Source organism: Schistocerca nitens, chromosome 9, assembly GCF_023898315.1.
Source record: "Schistocerca nitens isolate TAMUIC-IGC-003100 chromosome 9, iqSchNite1.1, whole genome shotgun sequence".
NCBI lineage: Eukaryota > Metazoa > Arthropoda > Insecta > Orthoptera > Acrididae > Schistocerca > Schistocerca nitens.
This window is the reverse complement of record NC_064622.1, coordinates 472,808,913-472,836,343: the sequence shown is the minus strand read 5'-3', so window position 1 is coordinate 472,836,343 and position 27,431 is coordinate 472,808,913. Positions and strand designations below refer to the sequence as shown.

General features: G+C 38.7%; 1 protein-coding gene across 4 annotated transcripts in view; it reads left to right on the top strand.

The window, feature by feature from the left end:
• LOC126202927 (phosphorylase b kinase gamma catalytic chain, skeletal muscle/heart isoform) overlaps positions 1-27,431 on the top strand; it is a 137,925-nt gene that overhangs the window by 68,552 nt on the left and 41,942 nt on the right. For all 4 annotated transcript variants that reach the window (XM_049937017.1, XM_049937020.1, XM_049937016.1 and 1 more), the window contains 3 exons: positions 6,488-6,517; positions 6,603-6,709; positions 27,027-27,124. In XM_049937017.1, coding sequence (XP_049792974.1) covers positions 6,488-6,517; positions 6,603-6,709; positions 27,027-27,124 — 235 coding nt within the window. The remainder of the gene's footprint in view (positions 1-6,487; positions 6,518-6,602; positions 6,710-27,026; positions 27,125-27,431) is intronic.

The following is a 27,431-nucleotide window of genomic DNA, read 5'->3' as shown; positions in this document are numbered from 1 at the left end:
AATGTCAACAAAAGCAAAATAAGGGTAAATCAGGCGTTGCCAAGGGTATTGGACAAGGAAGCAAGATACTAAAAGTAGTACATTAGTTTTGATATTTGGGCAGTAAAATAACTGATGATGGCCAAAGTAGAGAGTATGTGAACTGTATGATGGCTATGCAAGAAAAACGTTTCTAAAGAAGAGAAGTTTAACATCAAATATAGATTTAAGTGTGTTATGTAAATTGGAGGTGGTGGGGAGGGAAAGGAAAGAGGGGAAGGGGCAGTCGATGCCAGATGCATCGGGTCTTTACACGGAATCGGCGGCAACAGACGAAAATGTATGCCAGACCAGGATTCAAACCTGGGAGCAGTTGCATTAACCACTACGCCACCCGTACTCTGTGTTTATCGTAACTGCGCAGATTCTCTCAGCTGACCCACATTCCTGCCAAGTGCCACCTACCCACAGTCTCTGTCTGTGTCCTCGGTGCTCGTTACTCGGAGATACCCACAGGAGTTTGGACATACTTTTGCATCCACACTTAAAGTGGTGGATTCATCGCCATTTGAGGCGAATCAATTATATGAATCCATTGTGTATGTTCTTTTGGACATGTGCTACAAAAGTATGCTGAAAATTAGGTGGGTACATTGTGTAACTAATGAGGAGGTACTGAAAAGGATTGAGGAGAAAAGAAATTTGTGGCACAACTTCACTAAAAGAAGAGGTTGCTTCACAGTACACATTCTGAGACATCAAGGAATCGCCAGTTTTGTATTGGAGGGAATGCTGTTTGGGGAGGGGATGGGTTAAAGGGAAACAGAGATTAATATAGTAATCAAATACCAAAAGAATTTAGGTTGCAGAGATGATGAGGCTTGCAGAGGACAGAGTAGCATAGAGAGCTGCATCAAACCAGTCTTCGCACTGAAGGCGGCAGCAGCAGCAGCAACAACAACAAGTTTATTGCTGATTCAGAGGCCATCTCCACAGCGAGCTAATAAACATGATCAGTACTTTCACACTGAACATTATTTCCAACATAAATGTCTACACCACCAGCCTTGTGTATCTTTCTATCATACTCATTCACAATTCAGTAACTTTTAAACTTAAAACTAAGAGTATTTTCAGTCTTGCACCAAAGTTCATTCAGAAAATATAATAGTTGTGTACTCTCTTTTTGAAATTCTTGGATGTATTCTACGAAGTTATGCTTCACATTTCTTTTCTTCAACAATTATTTATTCAACACAGTGAAACACACACACACACACACACACACACACACACACACACACACAAGAAAGAATGAAATTTCTTCTTCACTCCCTATTTGTCCATGCAGTCTCCTTCCCATTCCATGGTCTTCATCCAGCAAGAGCCAAGAACATGTGTGCCTGTCCTGTCAGTACTATTCCTCGTTCTGGTCATGAAGACATTTCCGCAATGTGCACATCACCTCTTTGTCATCTTCATAATGTCTTCCGTGAATGGCATTCTTTAATGGCGCAAACAGGTAGCAGGCATGAGTGAGCTAGGTCAGAGCTGTAGGGTGGATAGGGTAACTCTGTCCAACCCTGTTTGATAATGTGTGAGCGTTATCATGTTGAACCAATCACCTGGGTCGTTATGGCTCTGAAGTTGCCGGATGCGCTTCTTGGGTTTGGTTATGTTCACAAATACTTTAGAATTAATGGTACTCCCTCTTGACATCACGAATGAGCATATCACCTAGCTGCATCTTGACAGGTATGACAGCCATGGACAGCCTCCCCAAATGCTGCAAATCTTGGAACTCCGTCAAACTGCCTTCTTTTAATGGCCTCACCCTCTTTCACCAGCCCCTAACCATACTTATGTTCGCTGTAGATTCTCCATAAATGACACACAAACCATGTGAATATTTCACACAGTTTGTTTCTTTTCAGTGAGAAATCCAATGACAACACGCTGCTTGTGACGTACATCACTTACAGACGTCACTTTGAAACATTGCTGCAGCTATGGTATATGTCGAAGGAAATGGAAAATTTGTGTGTGCAATCTAGAAGCTTCTATAAATGTATACCTACAGTTTCAACATTATGAAAAGGAAAGTTGGTACTCACTATATAGCGGAGATGCTGAGTCGCAGATTGGCACAACAAACATACTCTCACAATTAAAGCTTTAGGCCATTAAGGCCTTTGTCGACAGTAGACGACACACACACACATACACACACAAAAACGCAATAACTGTATGTATGTGTGTCTGTTGTCTATTGTTGACAAAGGCCTTAAAGGCCAAAAGCTTTAATTGTGAGAGTATTTTTGCCGTGCCTACCTGCGACTCGGCATCTGTGCTATATGGTGAGTAGCAACTTTCCTTTTCATAATATTGTTATGTTCCATCCTGGATTTTCCATTGTGTGATCTGTACCTAAAGTTTCGCATTCATACAACTGTTCTTGGGTAAGGAAAAGAAATGTGGTGTATTACTTTCTGGACAAACTCCTATTTTATTTGCAGTGAACTGGACTTTCAGGAACATCATTTTACAGTTTTGGTTTCCTTTGGTTCTGCTATTTTGTGTGTGTGTGTGTGTGTGTGTGTGTGTGTGTGTGTGTGTGTGTGTGTGTGTGGTCTACTTTGGAAGAAAGCCTTCGACCGAAAGCTCACTTGTTTAGCAGTCTGTCTGCGACTCAACATCTCCACTGTATGCTGAGTAACAGTCTATGTTTTCATAATATTGTCATTATTCCATCATGGACTTCCCATTGTTTGAAAAATAAATGTGTAGGCATTAGGAATAAAGACATAGAATTTTAATAACATTTGTCTTATTTAAAAAGCGTTTTCACAAAAAAATTCAGAGATATTACTTTCCAGCACACCCTCATACATTAGTAGCTAATAATTTGGCAGTTTTGTGGTTTAGACCGAGACATTGCTATTCACCGGGAATCCTCAACATTACTTATTGTCCGAAGGGATGATTTAGGATGGTTGTGAGGTTATTTTCACCATGACTCATATAGGTTATGTTAAACTCTATTGTTTGTTACAGAAGGGGTGGGAGTATATGTATAACATATAAAATATCCTAAAAACAGAAAGTCCATGTGTATTTATATTTGTCTGAGACAGGGAAATAAAGCGTCGAAAATCATCCTATGGATCGGGGTAATTTCATACATACATTTTTTAAATCTCCATCCAAAGTTACAAACCGTATGGAGGAATTCAGAAGAAATTGATTTTTTTTTAATATTCTACATTCTTCCTATGTGATTCTAGTGACTTTAACACATTCTAAGGATGTCTATGATTACGAATGAGCGATAAGGATTGCGGTAATAAATTCTATGTATTGAAGGTCAGTTCTTATTTCCCAACAAATTAAATTGCAAATTTTTAAAGTTCTAAATTGAAATATATATTAAAACAGAAGCAAAACAAAGAAACTCTACCAAAAGATCAAAATCAGTTTTCTTGCTCAACATTAAGAATTAAATTGCAAACACTGACCATAAAATTAAGGTTGCCAAGGAGTCTAAAGCATATCTTCTCTAAAAATAAACATCATTCTTTTCTCTACTTGTGTAGGAAATACTTGCAAAACTTGTTCTTTTTGTATTGCGCCTTCATTAGGGACATAAGAAACACAAATACTTTTCTGCTGCTGTTGCGTGGATGCAAGAATTGCACACATACTTCCCTTGCACCAACATTTGAGGCTACTCTAACATACATACTTATATGCTCCTTCTTTTAACATGTGTATTTACATTCTGCAACAACAAAAGCCCTTTTTAAAAAAGCAGTAAACATTTCTCTACTGCTGGAAGTACTATTACTTGCTTTTGCACTGCTTTCATTTTCCTGGAAGCGACATCCCATAATTGATTTTCCAAGAGAAATGCCTATTTTGCAGCAGTGGAGACTGTCAGGGTTATTTGGAGGCTAACCAACTTCTTTGAGCATTTTTTTGAAACTGGAAATCCATGCCTCTCCTTTCTCTGCTGGCCCTCATCATTATCAGACAATTTCCATAAGTCGTAATCTGAATCTAATGGGATTAGGCCTGTGGTATGAGATCCACTCTTTATGCTTTTTGATTTGCTGGAAATTTAGTCAATGCTTGCTTCAGAAGAGGCAGAATCATTTCCTTCAAAATGATCTCGTGAGTGTACTTCTTCCATTCAGTTAATATAGCTCACCACTCTATTTTCTTCATTTGTCTGAAGCGGCTGGAAGAGGTGGATGCTATTAGGGGGAAGAAGAACGAATAAAATACTATTCTGCTCACACTCTTTGATAATCAAGAAAGACATGTGAATGGATAAATAGTTCCCAATCATTACTATTGGCTCATTTTACTTCTTTACATAGAGCAAAGTGATTGTAAAGAACCAGTGTTCAGATATCTGTAGATAAAACTATCCACTCTTATTCCTATTGAAATGGGTTTCATGTTGGCCACCTTCTTGCCACATGTTCCACAAATGCTCATATTCATAAGGAACATATGAAGGAAGCGGTTCACCATTTGTACTTGCTGCTATCAATATCGAAACACTAAATTTTGTTGAATCCATCACTTTTTCAGTTTTTCAGCATCTTTACTCCCTTGTTTTGTAATTATATGCTGGTGCCTGGATCATCTGATATAGTTTCACCTTAGTTGAATATGTTGTTAGGCAGGAGATTTTCCAGCATTGCCCCCCCCCCCCCCCCATCTTTTTTTTTTCCTCCCACTTCTGCAGAAGCTGTTTTAATATTTTCACTTAGGTGAATGGAGAGATCTTCTGAATGCCACTTAAGGAATAAATGTTCCCATTCTTCTCCTACGAAATTGTTAGAAAAGTTCTACTTTTTTCTGCCACATTTATCAAACTAGCCTTTCACTATCCTGTGTCCAGTTTAGTAAAAGGAAATCCTAATATGCAGCACCCAAGATACCTTGCCTTAACATTTCTTCCTCCTCATTGCTTGCCATACCAAATTTTTTTATGTATTTCCCGCACTTTATTTTGTAGGGTTGATCTAGGTATACCATATAAAACACATGCTTTTCTAAATGATAATTTGCCACACTGAATATCGTGAACAGCTATATGTAAGGGTCTGGGCCATAATTAGGCCATGCTTTAGCACCTTCCTTGCATTTATATATTTGCTGCATTGTCTGAAATCACTCCACACAGTACACAGTTTTGTAACAGTCATCATTATTTTATAACTTTATTCAAAAAATATGACAGATTTATAGAGCAATTGTGTCAATGCCATAAGCTACTGATATTGTTGACAACTTCATTGTATTTAAGCTTAGTGTTGCACAATCTAGCTCCAAAAGTCGCCACCACTGTCTGCATTCCAGGCATCCTGCATAAGACAAGATGGCGACTTTAGTGTAACAAAATTCTTTTATTATAACAATGAAAACAATCAAATTTTGACAAACATAAAAGGTTATAATTAGGCAAGGTTTCGGAGCCAGTGGCTGCTTCATCAGCCAGAAAGGTTGAAGAAGATTGGTGCAGGAAAAGGACTGGAGAGGTCTAGGAAAAGGGGTAGATTTTGGGAAAGTCACCCAGAACCACAAGTCAGGGAGACTTACCAGGCGGGATGAGAAGGAAACACTGATCAAATTTTATTACTACTCAGCCTCAGTTCATGCAAACAGTACCTTGACCACTTGTGAGTAGGTAGTAAGACACCATCAGATGTTTTAATTAAAGAGAAAACTAAATAAGAAGTCAGACTAACATCTCTATCAAACTATATGCACTTGCAAATGGTACATAGTATTTTGTCAACTGAACAAGCCAGGAGAGGGGTGCTTAATGTCAACATAACTGGGCTCTGACTGCTGAAACTGAAGGCTTAAATAATGCTATAAAATTGATAACTCTTAAAAATCACGAATGCAAGATTAAAAATATTCACAAAAATTTATTGTGAGAATGAGTCTTCTCAGAGTGCAAACTGGTAAAAAAATACGTGTGTTAATCCTTTTCAACTGCATCATGAGTATTGTGAATCCTAATACTGCTCATTACAAACTTCCCTTGCTCGGTTGGCTGATTATGTGGTAGATAATTTTTCTTCTCTAAAACTTACATTATGACTGTTATAATCAAATAAATAAATAGCTGAAATCTAGAATGAATTAGATATTTTCAAGGTAGCATGTCCATGTGAACAAAGACGACATGCTGTAGTCAGTGGGAATCAGCTGATTTCTGTCAGTTTAAACATTCAGTCACTTCACATATGGCTTGGGAAAGTGTGTCTCTGGCTTCCCATTACTCTGGAGTGGTGTTTTAACCAGATAAGAGAGAATTTTTGGTGATTTGACGAGGAAAGTGTGTTGCCTTCGAAAATATAAACAAAGAAATGTTCTTTTAATAACAGTTCCAAATACAGAATCTCTGTAGTCAGAAATAATGATAATTTTCGACCAAAAGTATAGATCTGCTTTATTTTCTATGCTAAATTTATGCTTTTTGTTTCAGCTGGGCATGTGGTGTCATCATGTTTACACTGTAAGTCTTCAGTTATTTAATCATGTGAATGTATACAATATTTTACTCTGACATTCTCATCACATTATTCACACATACTTCGCAGGTTAGTTGGCTGCCCACCATTCTGGCATCGGAAACAGATGGTAATGCTCCGCAAAATTATGGAAGGGGACTTTTCTTTCACGTCTCCAGAATGGGCTGATATAACAGGTAAGTTTTGTAAATTTATACACTTGCTTTGCTGTGGACTTGTAGTAACTATTGTTAACTCACATTGATTCAATGTTTTTCTTATTCTTTGGCTGCTCCTACTGTTTTACCTTTATATGATTTACATGTTTTTATTGTTGTTAGTCCAAAGACGGGTTTGATGCCGCACTCGCCACTAGTTTGTTTTGTCCAAGTCTTTCCATATTAGAATTCCATTCCATATTAGCATTACTTTTGCAACCTACAGTTTTGGTCTCACCCCCCACACTCTAACTGAATACCAGATTAACTATTTCTTGATGCTTCAGGGTCTTCTATCAACCTATCCCTTCTTTTTGTCAAGTTGTGCTGTAAAGCTCTTTTCTCTCCCATTTGACTCAGTACTTTTTCATTAATTAATCAACCCACCTTATCTTCAGCATTCTTCCATAGCAACACATTTCAAAACCCCTTTGTCTTCTTGGCTGTAGTATATCTTTAGTTCTCTTAAACTATGAGTAACAGGAAATAAAAACAGTAAAGAGAAGGTATAATGTTTTAGTTGGAAGGAAAATCACCTCAAATTTAATACTAGTGTACACAGAAGGTTTGTGAGCTCAAAAGGATTTTTGTTTCCGGGGGAGGGGGATTAATTGCATGAAAGACAGTTTAGGAAAAATACTAAAGAATTATTTAGGAAAAGGAGATAAAATCAGTGATCTCCTCATTATAAGAAAAGAAAATATAGCTGTGGTACAATACAGAAAACTTCTAAGTAGTAGTATTAAAGTGTTGCAGCACTTCTGCATGCTCGCAGGGGCCCTCTTCAGTGTATATTCTCATGAAATTTCTTTCTGAGCTTCTGTTGTATTTTGGCTACTTCATTATCACTCTTTCATTAGCTTCTGCTTTTTTCATGAAATTTCAACATTCCAGCTGCAATATAAGGGGAGAAAAAAATTATTTTGCATTTCTTTCTGAGCCTCCGTTGTGTTTTGTTCACTTGATTATCACTCTTCCGTTAGCTTCTGCTTTGTTGATCGTTCATTGTCAGTTGCGTTCTGTTTTCTGCCCTGTTCATATCTTTCCTGTATTTATTTAAATATTTTCTGGAAACCCAAGTATTCTTGAATGTTTAAAGTCAGCCACTAGGTCCTGTGGTTCTATTTCTACATCATTAAACCAGACTCTATTCACGTAATTGTGCTGGTTTCCTCAATGAGTTATAGAGTTACAAGAGCAAAAATATCTCCAATATGAGCATAGTATACTTTCCAATGTTGAGCTGAAAAAGTCGCTTGACTTCGGAATAGAGTTATTGTTTGAACGTACACGAAGATTCAACTTCAGCATAGTACATATGACCCCATTTTTACACTTTTATTTGTTCTGGAACTGTGATTTACTGGTACTGTTAGGGATACTGAGAAAAATAGTAAGTTGGAACTACTACTTTTCATAGGAAAGTACCATAAAGGAGTAATTATAATCATCATATCAGTGAGACACAATCCTATCTATTGAAGGCATATTCAATAGCCTTCCTCTCTCCTTTTATATGTTGAGAAATACCAAGGCACATTATAATGAAGGCTCACTACTATAGGGTTAATTGCAGTGGTTGTATGACCACCTACTTACGAGATGAGGCACAGATGAATTCAGTAGTTGGAGTATGCTTAGTTAAAAGCAGTGTCCATCTGCATATAAGGTTTATACATAACAGCTAAGTCATTTCCATAACATTTCCTTGTTTTTGTGTTTAGTAGTCACAATAGGAATCCATACTATTTGTATGAGGGAGGAGGATGGAGAAAGGGGGAGAGGATGGTATCAATAAGAAATTTGTCTGCTGAATATAAATTGTAATAATGATGAACAGAAATTGGATAACACACACACAGTGTAATTATTTTAGTGGTATTCTCTTTAGATTATTATCTTCACCATTTCACATGTGTAAAATATAAGATATTATCTACCTCTTTTGAATTTGCAACTCCTGTATTTTTTTCCATGTTTGCAGTTAAAGTTATTGGAGATAGGTTCTGCCTTTTATGCCAAAACACTGTTTCTTCTTGTTACCCAAACAAATTTCGGCACATCTGTGGCATCATCAGTGGGTTTTGTTTATTGAACAACTGTAAAAAGTGAACATATTTTGTGTTATAACTGATGTAACTGTCTGTAGGCCTCATTTTGTTAGATCAGTTATGATCTAAAATAGGTTCACTTTTTACAGTCCTTCAATAAACAAAACCCATTGATGACAGCACAGTGGTGCCAAAACATGTATGGGTAACAAGAAAAAACAGTGTTTTGCATAGAAGGTGGAGCCAATATCCAATAATTATCTACTTCCTTCATTAGTGTTATCCTGTAAACCCTAACTTGATTGCTGGCACATTTACCTTTCACTCAACAGATGAGACTGTAGGACTAAACTAAATGTTTGGAGGCACAGCTTAACAGTCAGAAATTGTTGCAAACTTTATTTCCGTGAGGGTGTGTTTGTACAAGGAAATCAAATGTCCTTTTGTAATTTACTTGGCTTTGCTTTACATTTTAGTAACTTTTTGATTGATGATACTTTTCTGTAATACAGTCGACACTTTGACATAAAATGTGTCAGGTAAAAATGTGGAAACATTGTATCTTCTTGTTTGCTTGCCTGTAAATAAAGAGAGAAATAAATTGAGAAAATATAATGACCAAGCATATAATATAAATTGTTAATATAATATGATTAATTTTATACATGTCACAACTCCAAATTAGGAGTTTTCTGGGCCAATTTCTATGGCATTGGCATGCTATGAAGTAGTTTTGCTGTGCTGCAGCAGCATAATTTATTAGAATGGAACAGACTTAGCAATAATCCCCCCCATGAACCATGGACCTTGCCGTTGGTGGGGAGGCTTGTGTGCCTCAACGATAAAGATAGCCGTACCGTAGGTGCAACCACAACGGAGGTGTATCTGTTGAGAGGCCAGACAAACGTGCGGTTCCTGAAGAGGGGCAGCAGCCTTTTCAGTAGTTGCAGGGGCAACAGTCTGGATGATTGACTGATCTGGCCTTGTAACACCAACCAAAATGGCCTTGCTGTTCTGGTACTGCGAACGGCTGAAAGCAAGGGGAAACTACAGCCGTAATTTTTCCCGAGGGCATGCAGCTTTACTGTATGATTAAATGATGATGGCGTCCTCTTGGGTAAAATATTCCGGAGGTAAAATAGTCCCCCATTCGGATCTCTGGGCAGAGACTACTCAGGAGGATGTTGTTATCAGGAGAAAGAAAACTGGCGTTCTACGGATCGGAGCGTGGAATGTCAGATCACTTAATCGGGCAGGTAGATTAGAAAATTTAAAAAGGGGAATGGATACGTTAAATTTAGATGTAGTGGGAATTAGTGAAGTTCGGTGGCAGGAGGAACAAGGCTTTTGGTCAGGTGAATGCAGGGTTATAAATACAAAATCAAATAGGGGTAATGCAGGAGTAGGTTTAATAATGAATAAAAAAATTGGAGTACAGGTAAGCTACTACAAACAGCATAGTGAACGCATTATTGTGGCCAAGATAGACACGAAGCCCACGCCTACCACAGTACTACAAGTTTATATGCCAACTAGCTCTGCAGATGCCGAAGAAATTTATGAAATGTATGATGAGATAAAAGAAATTATTCAGGTAGTGAAGGGAGACGAAAATTTAATAGTCATGGGCGACTGGAATTCGGGAGTAGGAAAAGGGAGAGAAGGAAACATAGTAGGTGAATATGGATTGGGGCTAAGAAATGAAAGAGGAAGCCGCCTGGTAGAAATTTGCACAGAGCATAAATTAATCATAGCTAACACTTGGTTCAAGAATCATGAAAGAAGGTTGTATACATAGAAGAACCCTGGAGATACTAAAAGGTATCAGATAGATTATATAATGGTAAGACAGAGATTTTAGGAACCAGGTTTTAAATTGTAAGACATTTCCAGGGGCAGATGTGGACTCTGACCACAATCTATTGGTTATGAGCTGTAGATTAAAACTGAAGAAACTGCCCAAAGGTGGGAATTTAAGGAGATGGGACCTGGATAAACTGAAAAACCAGAGGTTGTACAGGGTTTCAGGGAGAGCATAAGGGAACAATTGACAGGAATGGGGGAAAGAAATACAGTAGAAGAAGAATGGGTAGCTTTGAGGGATGCAATAGTAAAGGCAGCAGAGGATCAAATATGTAAAAAGACGAGGGCTAGTAGAAACCCTTGGGTAACAGAAGAAATATTGAATTTAATTGATGAAAGAAGAAAATATAAAAATGCAGTAAATGAAGCAGGCAAAAAAGAATACAAACGTCTCAAAAATGAGATCAACAGGAAGTGCAAAATGGCTAAGCAGGGATGGCTAGAGGACAAATGTAAGGATGTATAGGTTTATCTCACTACGGGTAAGATAGATACTGCCTACAGGAAAATTAAAGAGACCTTTTGAAAAAAGAGAACCACTTGTATGAACATCAAGAGCTTTGATGGAAACCCAGTTCTAAGCAAAGAAGGGAAAGCAGAAAGGTGGAAGGAGTACATAGAGAGTCTATACAGGGGCGATGTTCTTGAGGACAATATTACAGAAATGGAAGAGAATGTAGATGAAGATGAAATGGGAGATACGATACTGTGTGAAGAGTTTGACAGAGCACTGAAAGACCTGAGTCGAAACAAGGCCCCTGGAGTAGACAACATTCCATTAGAACTACTGACAGCCTTGGGAGATCCAGTCCTGACAAAACTCTACCATCTGGTGTGCAAGATGTATGAGACAGGCGAAATACCCTCAGACTTCAAGAAGAATATAATAATTCCAATCCCAAAGAAAGCAGGTGTTGACAGATGTGAAAATTACCGAACTATCAGTTTAATAAGTCACAGCTGCAAAATACTAATGCGAATTCTTTACAGATGAATGGAAAAACTGATAGAAGCCAACCTCGGGGAAGATCAGTTTGGATTCCGTAGAAATGTTGGAACACGTGAGGCAATACTGACCCTACGACTTATCTTAGAAGAAAGATTCAGCAAAGGCAAACCTACGTTTCTATCATTTGTAGACTTAGAGAAAGCTTTTGACAATGTTGATTGGAATGCTCTCTTTCATATTCTGAAGGTGGCAGGGGTAAAATACAGGGAGCGAAAGGCTATTTATAATTTGTACAGAAACCAGATGGCAGTATAAGAGTCGAGGGGCATGAAAGGGAAGCAGTGGTTGGGAAAGGATTGAGACAGGGTTGTGGCATATTCCCGATGTTATTCAATCTGTATATTGAGCAAGCAATAAAGGAAACAAAGGAAAAGTTCAGAGTAGGTATTAAAATCCATGGAGAAGAAATAAAAACTTTGAGGTTCGCCGATGACATAATTCTGTCAGAGACAGCAAAGGACTTGGAAGAGCAGTTAAACGGAATGGACAGTGTCTTGAAAGGAGGGTATAAGATGAACATCAACAAAAGCAAAACGAGGATAATGGAATGTAGTTGAATTAAGTCGAGTGATGCAGAGGGAATTAGATTAGGAAATGAGGCACTTAAAGTAGTTAAAGAGTTTTGCTTTTTGGGGAGCAAAATAACTGATGATGGTCGAAGTAGAGAGGATATAAAATGTAGACTGGCAATGGCAAGGAAAGCGTTTCTGAAGAAGAAAAATTTGTTAACATCGAGTATAGATTTAAATGTCAGGAAGTCGTTTCTGAAAGTATTTGTATGGAGTGTAGCCATGTATGGAAGTGAAATGTAGACTATAAATAGTTTAGATAAGAAGAGAATAGAAGCTTTCGAAATGTGGTGCTACAGAAGAATGCTGAAGATTAGGTGGGTAGATCACATAACTAATGAGGAGGTATTGAATAGAATTGGAGAGAAGAGGAGCTTGTGGCACAACTTGACTAGAAGAGGGGATCGGTTGGTAGGACATGTTCTGAGACATCGAGGGATCACCAATTTAGTATTGGAGGGCAGCGTGGAGGGTAAAAATTCGTAGAGGGAGACCAAGAGATGAATACACTAAGCAGATTCAGAAGGATATAGGCTGCTGTAGGTACTGGAAGATGAAGAAGCTTGCACAGGATAGAGTAGCATGGAGAGCTGCATCAAACCAGTCTCAGGACTGAAGACAACAACAACAACAACAACAACATTGGCAATAATGATCAGATGCAGTATAAAAACTGAAAAATGCATGTGACTCTTCCTTATTTTCCATTGCAGAAATCAAAATTTAAAAAATGTTTCATGTAAGCTGTAATGCTTGTTGTTGACAAGGGAAATAACCATGCATTTCACTCTTCAGAGGTTGGAGTCAAGTTTGTTCCAGACATCAAATGCAAATAAACAATTAACAAATGTAGTGCTTTCCATAGACTGTATTGAGGTGAAGAACCTTCACGTATGTAGAACAAGCCAAGATGTACACAAAGAATAACTTAAACTGTATACTACCAAAAATAACCAGTTTTTGAACATTTAATTGGAAAGATAAAAATTCAACTCGACAAGCAGTGGCAGGAGAAAACTCATATAAATGGCTAAGGAAATGTGCAAGCCTTCAGAGCCACTGGCTCCTTCTTCCGGCAGAAGGGTTGAAGGGGATGCAAGAGAGATGAAGCAAAAGGATTGGCGAAGTGTGGTAAATTGGTAGAGTTACAGAAAAGTTGCCCAGAACTCTAACCTGTTGTTTTAGGTGACTTTCCGATAACTATTCCAATTCTTCTGCTAGAAGAAGGGGTCACTGGCTCCAAAAGCATGCATATTTCCTTAACTTTTTGTGGTTTTTCTCATGCCACTGCTTGATGAGTAGATTTTTGTCTATAAATCTCACACTTTGGTGACAAGTCATGGGGTAGTGATATGCACATATATAGATGGCAGTAGTACCACATACACAAGGTATAAAAGGGCAGTGCACCATCCACAGTGTGAAGAGTGTGCCAAAAATACCACATTTCAGGCATTATTTTTCACCACGGACAATTCAGTGGCCAACAGCCCTCATTTAATGACTGAGAGCAGCGGCATTTCGTACAGTTGTCAGTGCTAACAGCCAAGCAGAACTGTGTAAAATAACCAGAGAAACCAGTGCGAAACATATGACAAATGTATCTGTTAGGACAGCGCAATGAAACTTGGCATTAATGGTCTATGGCAGCAGATAACCAGTGCTTTTTCTAGCAGCATGATGTCACCTTCAGCACCTTTCCTGGAGTGACGACCATCTCGGTTGGACCCTATACGACTGGAAAACCGTGGCCCGGTCAGACGAGACCCGATTTCTGTTGGTAAGAGCTGATGGTAGGATTCAAATGTGGCACGGACTCCATGAAGCCATGGGCCAAAGTTATCAAGCAAGGTGCTGTGCAAGCTGGTGGTGGTTCCATAATGTTGTGCACTGTATTTACATGGATTGGACTGCGTGTTCTGGTGTTCGCTACTTGGAGACCAGTTGCAGCTATTCGTGGATGTCATTTTCCCAAACAACGATGGAATTTTTATGGATGACAACGCGGCATGTCATGAGGCCACAATTGGTTTGAAGTACATTCTGGGCAGTTCGAGCAAATGATTCGGCCACCCAGATTGCCCGACATGAATGCCATTGAACATTTACGGGACATAATCGAGAGATCAATTCGTGTACAAAATCCTGCACCAGCAACACTTGCGCAATTATGGGTGGCTATAGAGGCAGCATGTGTCTGTATTTCTGCAGATGACTTCCAGCGACTTATTGAGGCCGTGCTACATCGAGCTGCTGGGCTATAGGGGCTAAAGGAGGTCCAACACGATATTAGGAGGTATCCCATAACTTGTCTCATCTCAGTGTATATTAATCCGTATATTGGATTTAAAAAATCACTATTATTATACTGCTTAATGCTATCCATGCTTATGAAAAAGAAAAAAAAAAGAAAAAAAAATCTGTTACCATCTAAGATATACTAATTAGCTGCCATTTATCTTCTATTTAGAGCATAATATTTACTTCATTACACTAGTCTTTTTCAAAGAAAAAAGTTGCCTACATCTTTAAATACTGATTCCTGCCTACAGTACATTACTCAGGACGTATACACACTGGGAAATAAGGGAAAAACACAGAACTTTTTTCAACCACAAAAAAGTGATACTTTATTAGAATTCTGGGAATTTTTATTGCTTTATTTTTCCATTAAATTTTTCTTATTTTGAGTGGTAAGAACTGATACTTCATCAAAGAATTTTACTTTAGGCCATGATTGCAGAATAATACTGCAGCAGTAAAACATACACAAGAGAATAACATCAAAATAAAACTTTAGTTCCGAAGAAAATGTTCCTTTTACAACAACAAAACACAGGTCCACACACAGACCTGCCAACAGCAAAATATGTCAAAGGCTTTAGGACAACAAACTGCTTTGATGAGGATGATGTCACAGCTGTGTATATTTCTAATGGACTGCATGAAAATATTGTGTATAGTTGTTGGAGAAGTGTTACTTTCAAAGTAAATTTCTTTGTATGCAAGATCAATTATATTATGCATGAGAATGTGTGATGAATTTCTTAAATCTTGGAGCATTTGACTCTCATTCAAAACTTAACATTTTAAGGACCAGCCACTTAGAAAAATTTCGGACTCTCAAGGCCAACTATTTGTGTCATTATTTAAAATTTTACGGTGTGTTTCTGTTTGATATATCTTAAATGGCAACACACACTAAAAAGACCAACAGAAAATATGAAAGCTTAGCTTTTGTTGTAAGTATACTGTTTGTATATTAATTTAAACCATTAACTTTTGCTATTTGTGTGTTCACGTTACTTAACAGTGATGTCACTATTGGCTGATTGTATCATATGTCTCATGCTCTGAATATCTGCTGTCATTGGCTGGTGACATCACATGATGTGAGCTACAATTGTCTAACAGATGCGCATCACTCAGCGCAGTCTCAATTTCAGTGCTTTGAAAGTTACCTTTCTGTATTTATTTTAACTCTCATTTATACTTGTGTAATAAGAAAATACGCATTGTACGTGTTGCCACACGACAAACTTCTTTCCAAAATAAATAATTTTTTGCTGGGTTTCGTTTCTTAAAATGCTAGGAAGTTCTACAACAGTTCATAAAATCATTACCTTTCAAGGCATTGATAAGCTTTATAGCTCCAAAGGAAAGTACACTGTCACTTCATCCGGAAAAAATCGTACTTTCACACAGGAAAAAGTGTATTTCTAACCAGGAAATTCAAGAATATTTTTCTTGTTTATTTATAAAATCCCGTTACTATTTCTCACATAGCTTTACGTCTGTACTCTGCGAAAGGTTCTTCCCCTACGTCCCTTTACCGCTTATTGGGGCTTCTTCCCATTCAAGTTGTGTGTGGCATGCAGGAAAATGATAGCTTAAATGTCTCTGTGTGCACTGTAATTAAATTAATCTTCTCCTTGTGGTCCTTAATACAACGTATGTCCATAAATTAAGTTCTGTTTGATTATATAAAACAAACGTGTACAGATACAGAAAAAATATTTATTGTACAAAAATCTACAACTGTTAAACTACTTTTCTACATAGCTTCCAAAATTTTGTAGGCACTTGTCATAGCATGGCACAAGTTTTTGTATGCCTTCTTCATAGAAGGTTGCCGCCTGTGTATTCAAACATGGGGTAACATATTCTTTCAGTTTGTCAGTATCATTGAAGTCTTGACCACCAAAGATAGATTTTACGTGTAAGAAGAGACGAAAGTCGCAAGGAGCGAGGTCCGGGCTGTACGGAGCATGATCAAACACATCCCAGTGAAATTCCCGTATAAGTTGTTTGGTCACATTCACTGTGTGAGATTGGGCATTATCGTGGAAAGAAACAATACCTTTTGACAGTAATCCTCGGCACTTGTTCTGTATCCCGTGACGGAATTTCTTAATGTTCTCACAGTAACCATGTGCATTGATTGTTTGGCCTTGTGGTAAGAAATCAATCAGCAAAATGCCTTTTCTCACCCAAAAAATGTGCACATGACTTTTCGAGATGTCAAGATTTGCTTAGGCTTAACCTTCATTGTGGATGAAGTGTGCCTCCATTCCATTGATTGCCATTTTGTTTCAGCGGTGTCATACGATACCGAAGTTTCATCCCCCTTGACTATCCAAGAAGAAAACAATCACCTTTTTCATCAGTAACCACAGATGGGTGTCCACTTCATTCTTCATCATGGACTTGATCAAGTCCTTCATTGAACAGTCTGACCCATCTCCTAACCATTGAATCACTCATAGCATTTTGTCCGTAAACCTTGCAGACTTGCCAATGAATTTCCTGTGGTTTAACTTTCTTTGCATTTAGAAAATGAATCGCAGATATGACTTCACATGCGGCAGCATTTTCAATTACGGCTGACATTATAAAGAAGCACTACAAAGAACACGTCGGCAGCAGAGATCTGAAAATGGCATACATGTCTTCTACTTGAGTCAGAGTAACTGCTGCACATGCTCAGAACTTACTTTGTGGACAACCCTCGTATATAACTAAATCCCCAGTGAATGCTAATTCTTGAAACCTTGTACTTGGGTTTTCACAGGATAGTTTATATCTATATTAGAGCATCAACCAGTTCAGTACCTGGTTGACTACATCTAGTATCTCAAACAAACCTACTACAAATTTTTACAGCCAGGTATTTGTATGAGTTGACTCATTCCAAGTGCAACTCACTGATACGGCGTGTTCACTAAGTCTCTCCGCAGTGCCGTATGATTGGTAGCAGCGCGTGTCGTATGATTGTTTGCCTGCCTGGGTTACTTCCCTTCAAGTGGACTCTCCCAACATTCCATAGTTTCATTTCGGTATATTCACGCGGCATACGGCACGCGCGGCTAACAATTATATGGCACTGCAGAGAGACTTTTTGAACACCCGCTATTATACTCACAGTATACTGTGTTTACTTCTTTTGTGAAGTGCATAATTTTACATTTCTGGACATTTAAAGTGAGTTGCACCAGTTTGAAATATTATCAAGATGTGGCGTAATACTTGCGTAGGTTTTTCAGATAGTACGAGGGTTGAATGAAAAGTGATGCCTCCATCCTCATTAACTGGGTTTGGATGGGAATATTTTAATAATCCTTAGAATGTGATCTTTAATTACCAATATTCATTTTTCCACATAATCACCAGCCAATTGAGTACATTTCTGCCAACAATGAACAAGTTTTTTGAAGCTGTCACAGAAAAAGTCGACTCTCTGTTTCCGTAACCACAGTTTCACAGTTCTCTCAACGTCTTCATCAGAAGCATAATGATGTCCCTGCAGATCATCTTTCATTATCTGGAACAGATGGAAGTCAGACGGTGCTAAATCTGGATTGTATGGAGGATGCCGTATGGTGGTAGATTCAGTCTCTGAAGTCTCAGTGATTGCTGTCACAGGATGTCCAACTCTTTGTTTGTCATGAAGGTCAGATGTTCCCGCCTCAACATCTTTAAACTTACCCAACGACGCACAGTACTCATATCAACACAATCACCATAAACTGCTTTCATTCTCTGATGAATCTCCTTTGGGGTGACACCTTCTGCTGTCAAGAATTCAATGACTGCACATTGCTTAGATTGCATTGAACAACCGTTTGCGCTGCGTTCCATACTTCACACAGTAACAACACAACTGTTCAGTGCCTGACAATTGGAGCTGTAGAAGTGAGGCTATTGAACAAGCCAGTTCCTGCTGTGTACTAATGCTGCTAACTGCTGAAGAGTTACGAATGTGGAGGCATTAGTTTTCAGTCAGCCCTCATACTTCATTACAGATAACTGCGTCATCTGTAAAAAGTCTAAGGTTAATGTTGTGTGTCAGGTCATCTTGTTATTAGAATGAACACTGCAGCTTGCCATGCATCTAACAAAATGTTTTAGTTCCTGAATCTAGATATTCAGTTAATTTCTTGGCAGAGCAGCTCACTAACATGCTTGTAATTTTGAACTTGGTGGGTTTCCTGACTTCTTACTTTATTTTAGCTGGAAACTTGTTTTAATACCTTTACATAAGAATACTTATCTCCTCTTTGAACCCTAAAAAACTGGTGATGTCTGTATGAAAATTATTTTTGTGTCTTATATTTTGTTTGTGGAAATCACAATTCAGCTGAAATTGATTTTTATTGTCAGCATAAAATGTAATCCAGGAGTAAATATATTGGGAAGTGAGTGAAAGACTTGAGAGGTCCTTAAGGCTTCTGTGAGATATTGTACAAAGTACTTATCTACTTTATGCAGTATTCTTACTGTTTGCTTCTGCCAAATAAACTCTTTATTTACTGTTGGTGTACTGACTCAGAAGATAATTCCGTAAGATAGCAAGAAGTGAACAACACAAAATATGCCTACACTCTTGTCATTAGGTCAGCATGTGCTGAATTGATATTTTTAATCAGTTTATCTGTCAGTTCCATTTTAACTTTGAGGAAATTATATGCTGTGTGTTTCGTTTAGTGTATGATCCTTAATGTCTACATCTGGTGCTATCAGGTATTTCTTCCTTGTTTAAAACTGCATAATGTGAGTCTCTGTGAGATTTGAGTTGCTCTAAACCTCTTGCAGGGCTGCTCAGCTAGGATCTAAGCTGTGTCTGGTAAGACTGCGTTTAGATTTCTGATTAGTACACTCTTTTTGGAACCACCCTTTAAAGTAATTAGAAAATCATTTATGTAAGTTAAGAACAATAGTGGTACTAGTACCAATCCTTGTCTCATTCCACATGTTGTGTTTCCCCATGGCTGCATGTCTTGAACACAACCTGTAAATTAGACACTGTGCTTTCTGTTACGAAGTTAAAACACTGTCTGTACAAGGGGATGCCATTAATGGTATGACACTTTTGTTTCCTGAGTAGAATTTTATGGTCCGCACAATCAAATCTTTGGTAAGGTCACAAAATATACCAACATTATAATTTTTCATGTTTAGTCGTGCCAGGACTTCATTTGTGGGTCTTCTCTAGCTTGTCCGCAGCTCGTGGTCATGCGGTAGCGTTCTCGCTTCCCGTGCCCGGGTTCCGGGGTTCGATTCCTGGCGGGGTCAGAGATTTTCTCTGCCTCGTGATGACTGGGTGTTTTGTGCTGTCCTTAGGTTAGTTAGGTTTAAGTAGTTCTAAGTTCTAGGGGACTGATGACTATAGATGTTAAGTCCCATAGTGCTCAGAGCCATTTGAACCATTTCTTCTCTAGCTTTCTGTCTATGGAGTGATTTATAAACCCCAAACTGGGAGACAGTTAGTGCTCAGTTAAATGAGCCAGAATTCCATTATAGACTGCTTTCTGAATCACTTTTGAAAACAGGCGGAAGTGGAATAGGTCAGTAATGAAAGGTCACTTGTAGAGCTGTAGTCAATAAATGATTGTTACAACAGTACATTTAAATGTCTGATGAAGTATGCTCTGAGTCATTGATTGGTTATAAAGATAGTTTGAGCATAATCCTGTCAAGTCGGCACAGGATTTTAATATTCTGCTAGGAACTTCATCATAGCATAACCAGCTGAATCACTACATTTTAGTGACCTGATGAATTTTGTGTACTCCGTAGGGGTTGTATTTCTGAAAATATTGTAAGTTGGTGGTACATGCAAAGTCATCACAAAGAAATCTTGTGCATCTGTGTTTGGTTGTTTGTTAGTGGGTCCTACCTTCTCTTCCAGTGTGCAGAAGTTATGAATAATTCTGATGTGTTACCATGTTTTGCCTTTTTAATTTTACATTCCTTGTGGTAATGGAGTTACAGGTGCTGGCTACAGCTTGTCTTCTGAGTTAGGTAGAGCTCTATCTTCTTCGTACATGATAATTTAATCCCAGGAGTTATTCACCTCATATTCTTGCTTCTGTTCCGTTTTTCCCTTATTTGGTGTAGTGCAAAGCAAGATTCGTATTGCTGTTGGAATATGTTTAAGAAAAAGTTTTCCATCTAGAATGTCACCTTTTTAAATTTCTCCATGGTATTGTCCCCATAATTCTCTCTAAATCTTGTTATGAAGCTATAGTTTATAAATCTACGCTACAATACTTTTCTTTTCTGGTACGTACGAAACTGATCAGTATATTTTATTGTTAGTATTTGACCATCTTGCAAAATCTGCAGAGTACTTTGCAGTCGAATATCTTCAGTCCCAAAATCACATGACCTGGGTAGCAGTGTATCTCACAGAGATGAATCGTATTCCTCTCATTCAAATGCTCACTCCAAAGATATTCCTACTCTAATGTTTCCACCAGAGTGCTAATTTTGAGAAATCTTTTTACATTTTCATTTGTCACCTCCTCCTGGAAATCTGACCTCTTTATATGAGACGCAATTTGATCTTTTAATCCCAAAACTAAGAACAAATTCTGTCAATTTCTTTTTGTTGAAATCATTTTAGTTAATTTCATGTGTGTGGGAAGGGGGGGGGGGGGGGGCGAGTGGTCTGTGGCTTTGAAATTATGTTGTCATTGTTATTTTCCCAAGTGTTCCTACTTTAGTCCTAAGATTTGTGTTGATTTTTTTTATTCATTGTATAGCACCTTTGTTCATACAGTAGTGTAGTAGTGTGGCATTCATGGATTTGACTTTCTGTTGAAGAACCCCTTGGTTAGCTGGAAAGCCTTTCCAGTTTCTTCATGTGTGATAAAAGGTTACCCCTTCTGCAATGTTTGGTTCTGAATATTCTGAACATTTCAAACAATGGAAACTTCAGGTTGCATTATCTACCATATTATGAAAATGGTAGAGTGCTGCTCACAGTAAAGATGACACATTGAGCAGCAGACTGGTACAAAGAAGAGACTGTCACAGAGAGAGCACTGGCCCTCAACCTTCGTCCTGCTTGTGGCGAGGTTCTACTATCCCCTTCACTTTTAGCACACTATTTGTTTGACGTAGATGATAGGGAGTGTGTCTAAGGGAGTTACCTTTTTGCAACGACCTGTTAAAAAGAATCTTTATCACGCATCTTCACTTGACATGGAGCTGGTTGTGACTTAATAAAAAGTATTCGACAGCCAGTGCAAATAATTTCATCCAAAATCTTTCAGAAAGGAAACACATACACATTCACACAAGGAAGTACATCTCTCTCTCTCTCTCTCTCTCTCTCTCTCTCTCTCACTCACACACACACACACACACACACACACACACACACACACACACACCACTATCTCTGGCTGCTCCAGCCAGAATGCCACTGCGTCAAATGGAAGCAGCAATCGAGTGGGACAGGAGGGAAGGGAGAGGGATAGCAGGATATGGATGTGAGAAGAGGAGTGAGTGTTGCCAGGTGGAGCTTGGAGGCACCATAAGGTGGCAGGCCAAGGCTGCCGGGTGTAACATTAGGTGACAGTGGTGTGGGAGGGGGGGGGGGGTGTAGGAGGGAACAGAAAAAGGAGAAGAGCAGAGAAGGGGGAAAAAAAGAGAGCAGCATACAGTGAGTGTGAGGGGACTTGAATTGGACGGAGGTAATAGGACAGAGGGGATGGAGAGGATGGAAACTGTTGGGTGGAGACTGCGGGGAAAGTACGTTACCCTGAGTTGTTGGATGATTAGGGGAGCTGAGACTATATTGTAAGGAACTCGGATGTGCACAGTTAAGAAAAGCTCTGGAAGTGGAGGGGTGGATCTAGAGGCCCAAGTTGTAAAGCAGCCATTGAAATTGTTCATGTTATGTTCAGCTGCATGTCTTGCCACAGGATGGTCCACTTTGCTCTTGGCCACAGTTTGGCAGTTATTTCATCCTAGTAGACAGCTGGTTGGTAGTCGTACCAATATAAAAAGCTGTGCAATAATTTCACAGTGCTGATATGTGACATGGCTGCTTTCACAGGTGGCCCAATCTCCGATGGGGTAGGTTAAGCTCATGGCAGGACTGAAATAGGAAGTGCTGTGTTGGTGGTTTGGGCAGGTCGTGCAACTGGGTTTTCCACAGGAATATGATTCGTGTGGCAAAGGGCGGTATTGGGAGTGGCATAGGGATGGATGTTGTGGACATCACACGGGCAATGGAACACCACTTTAGAAGGAGTGGGAAGGATCTTGGGTAGCTGGGTAGGATGTCCCTAATTTCAGGACATGGCAATAGGTAATCAAAGCCCTGACAAAGGATGTGGTTAATTTTTCTAGTCTGGGCTGGTACTAGGTGATGAAGGGGGCAGTCCTTTGTAGCTGATGTTTGGAGGGTGATCGAGGATTGGGGGGTGTGGGGATACGGCATGGGAGATTTGTTGTCGGTCTAGGTCTGGGCAATAGTGTCTATCTGTGAAGGCCTCTGAGACCTTTGGCATACTGGGCAAGGGAGTTCTTATCATTGCAGATACGTCGTGGCCAGACTGTATGGGAGGGATTTTTTGGTGTGAAAGGGATGGTAGCTTTCAAAATGCAAGTACTGTGAGTGGTTGGTGAGTTGAATGTGGACAGAGGTGTGGATGGAGCCATCAGAGAGGAGATGGTCAGCCTCCAGGAAGGTGCTGTCCTGAGTTGAGGAGGACCAGGTGAAGCAGATGGAAGAGTTGTTGATGCTGTGAAGGAATGAGTATAAGGTGCCATGGCCATGAGTCCAGAGCTAGATGTTTCAATTTTCTAATTCTCTTCAATTTTCTTTAGTCTATTTGTAGCTCACATGTTGGCTGTTAAACTGGATTTTTTTGTCCAACTGAGATTTGTAACCCTTTCAACTTTTACCCGAAGCTGGCTGATTTGCGTAGTGGTTGAATCAGGAAAATAACTTGACTTTTGAACTCCACTAAGCATTGGAGTCGATCAGTTGAGACATAGATCTTGAGCATCAGGTGTGTTTCCTATTTAACATATGTCCTACACATGAATGTCCTTTCTTCTTAGTACTCTCCCAGGTGTGAAAAGAAAGAAGGGAAATTTGGGTTATTCTACTGATCATGTCATTAGAGGTGGAATGCAGAGGAAATCAGTTGTATTTTAAAAGGAATCATCCCAGCATTGGCCTGAAGCATTTTAGGCAAACCACAGATGCTTTGATTCTGAATGGCGAAATGGGGATTTGGATTGGCATCCTCAAATGTGAGCCCAGAGTCTCACCCACTATTCTGCCTTACTCAGCCCCAGTTGTGGACCTAGCTGCTACTCTACTCTGGAGAGAATTTGATAGAATTTCGTGGAAAATAAGCTAGAGGTAAATGGCTCAGTAGTTTCTTATCTTTCTTACAGAGTGGGAGGAATTAAGAGCACTTACTCAACCATTTGGAAGATCTTGGTTTTTCACATCTTTTAAATGAGGCCCATAAACCTTGTTTTCTCATATATTTTAAATAAGGCCCATAAGGCTATCAGCAATTTGTCTCCAGCGTACTCTCTTGTACTGTTAATTCTTTATCCTGTGCATTGTTGTTGAGGAGTAAGTTTATCCTTTTTGTCTGAAGATGACTCTGAATGGACACCTGCATTTTCTTAAAGTACTTTGTTGTCCAATGTGCTGGTAGGTGTTGAGGAGTGGCTTAAAATAATTTGTCAGGATTTCACAATTTTCATAATCACTGTGATCTGCTCTAGTGTTACTCTCTGAACTGTCACATTGGCATTAGATGGTAGACTGGGCACGGTTGTATTTTCAGTAATAAAGTAGTTCAGTTCTCCCCACCGCTCTCTCAGCCTTGATGTTCTGTCCAATCTCAGTCAACTGGATGGTGGTGGTTGTGTTGGCAGCATTCCCCCCACCCTCTCATACCCTCACATTTGTTTTGCAGTTTCAGCCAGAGCTTTTCACAGTTGCTTCCTCTTTTTCAAACTGATGGATTCCATTTCATGAATGTGCACTGATTTTCCTGCTGTCTTTTGGAAGATGGCTTACTTTGATTAATGATGACACAAATCTAAGTCGATATTTTTCTGATCCTTCATACCCTCTCTTACAATAGCACTGTTGTCAATTTGGAACTCAACATGGTTGGTTGAAATTAAGGTAGGAAGAAATCTATAAAACCTGAAAAAGTGTTTTGAAACCGTTCGAAATTCAGTTTGAAAACATTATTAACTCCACAAGTTTCTCTCTGTTGTGCTTTAAATGTTATTCAACTCACTGTAGAACGAAGTTTTACTAAAACTTCCTCTCCCTTTTCAAGCAATGTTCTGAAATCCTTCAGCAGAATGACTGTGCGTTTCTCTGGAGATCCTTAAAAACATATTTTCCTGGAATCTTTGTGATAAGTTTAAATGTTACTTATCCAACTGACAGATTTCTTTCTTCATATCTTTTCTTGGAATTTCTTATTTAGTGCACAATACAACCACCCTTACAACAGGTCAGTATGCAAAATATTTACTTTAGTAAACTGCAAAACTACAAGGAGGCAGATTGACTGGCCTAAATTTACCATCAGAAGGCAAACTCCCATACCCTAATATACACAGCTAAAAGCATATATCGAATCTGTTGGTTGCATCCTCATGGAGGAAAAAAAAAAGGGGTAGATTGGAAAGATGGAGCAGATCATTCCGACCTCAAGAGGAGAGGCTGTTTTAAGGGTAAGGCTGAGGATTGGTCAGTTTGGCGTTAGGAAGGGATTAGTGGAACAGTGAGTCATAACTGGATACTGAAACTTTTAGGAATGGTATCAAGGGGTGAATAGAACAGTAAGAGAAGTACAAGGACTGTTGTTTGGTTAGAGACGGGGCAAACTCGTGGAAGGAGTGTAAGTATTGTGATTTAGGTTTAGAAAACAAGATGATTTTGGTGAAGAAATGCGAGAAGGAAGACTAGTGAAGAGAAAACGGACTAGAATAAGTTGAAAAGTCTCAGTATAGGATGTAGACAAATTGGCCAGTTGGCCTCTGGGAGACATGCAGAAAATAATTGATAGTAAAATAAGTTTACAGCAGGAGGTAGTCATTGAATACACTGAAAGTTTGCTGAAAAGGAAACAATAGAAAACCATCAAATGAGAGAAACAATGGCCAAACAAGAAAGGGAGATTGCCAGGTGGAGATAGTGAAAGAAGATAACAAAAAGTTAAAGTACATCACCAAAGAGAAGAAAAACCAACTGGACCAAGGGAAAGATCATCACACAGAGCAAAAAATACAAGGACCCAGCAAAGATATCATTGACAGTGAACCTGATATATGTTAAATTTGAGTAAAGTGAATAAAGGTTTTCTCAGCAACTCTCGGTGGTTCATAAAAATGGCTTCCTTCAGATATCGTTCCTCCCTCCCTCCATGCACAAACCTCCACATTTTCTCACCCCTTTTGCTGCTTTGACCTTTCTGTTACATCTTCTGATTTAGATTAATGTGGACAATGTATCCCTAACTTGGCTTGTAACAGAAATATAGATTTAATTATATTATACGCCCATCAGTAAGTTTGATGCTGTATATGGTAAACATGATGCCCAACTGAGCAATGCTGCATTTTACAATGCAGCTGAAAAATCATCATTTTGGAAACAGCAAATAAAATAAATGCAGTCGTTCAATCATACATCACAGTGCTTGCATACTACATTAACCATGTCATAGAAACAGTAATAGAAGGTATATTTACCTGTTAATGATAATGGCCCTGCCGTGGAAATGTGACATGGCTTTCAGGTTGCTTGTGAAAGAATTTAAATAGGTCGGTCAGGTTCAGAGAAACACACAAAGCTGTTTAAAACAAAAATTTGATTATCTGTGCTGGTGCAGTTACTATTAATGAATATAAACTTCCTGTAAACTTCACTGCATCAATTTTGGTAAGGATAGTTGTGGCTGAATGTAAAAAGTTCTCTAGAGTAAAGAAGACAACTTACCAAATAGTGGAAGCTTTGTTTAACACACACACACACACACACACTTATGGCTTAGTCACATTTTACATATTTAAAAAGTTTCAAAATGTTACACAGTGTTGTTATATAGATATTTCATACTTTAGGATTTAAGGAGGCCATTTGGCAAAAAGCAGAAGAATTGACTTGTCAATAGATACACACAAAAGAAGGAAAAATTGCTAGCTTTCAGAGTTATCCTTTCATGAGCTAGAGTGTGTGTGTGTGTGTCTGTTTGCATGTGTGTGGGTGTGGTTGTGTACATACTCTAGCTTGTCAAAACTCCAAAAGCTAGCATGTTTTCCTTCTTTTGTGTGTGGCTATCGACAACTCAGCATTTCTGCTTTTTGGTGCCCAGTGGTCTCCTTTACATTCTGCAAGAACTTTCCCACAACATTTATAATAGACATTTTGTAGTTACACTTCTACTAAGGCTTTTAGTTATTCACTTTTTATATGTCATATTTACAAATAACTTGGTGAAATTATTTGTTTTATCTTCCAGAGCCCCCAAAGGATTTAATACGGAAACTGCTTGTAGTTGACCCAAATGAAAGAATCAGTATTAAAGAAGCCCTTAACCATCCCTTCTTCCAAATTATGGTAAGAATACGACAGATTTTTTTCTATAGTGAGTTTTAAGTGAACATAATTTTAACAGACTTGTTACTTATGTTGGTATCAGAAACACTTACTGTTTGTTCATGAGTAAGTTATGTCCCTGTTTGGTGTAAAGAACTGACACGGTACATCAAAGATACTGCCTCATAAAAATGTCTTCAGAAATTAATTGAAGACGTGTTGTTCCATAAGTACAGTTGGCTTAGCTTTATACAGTCAGCAAAAAACATTAGAATGTAGGAACAAGCAGGGCACTATTGTAAATTTACTGGAGGACCAGTGCCAGGGC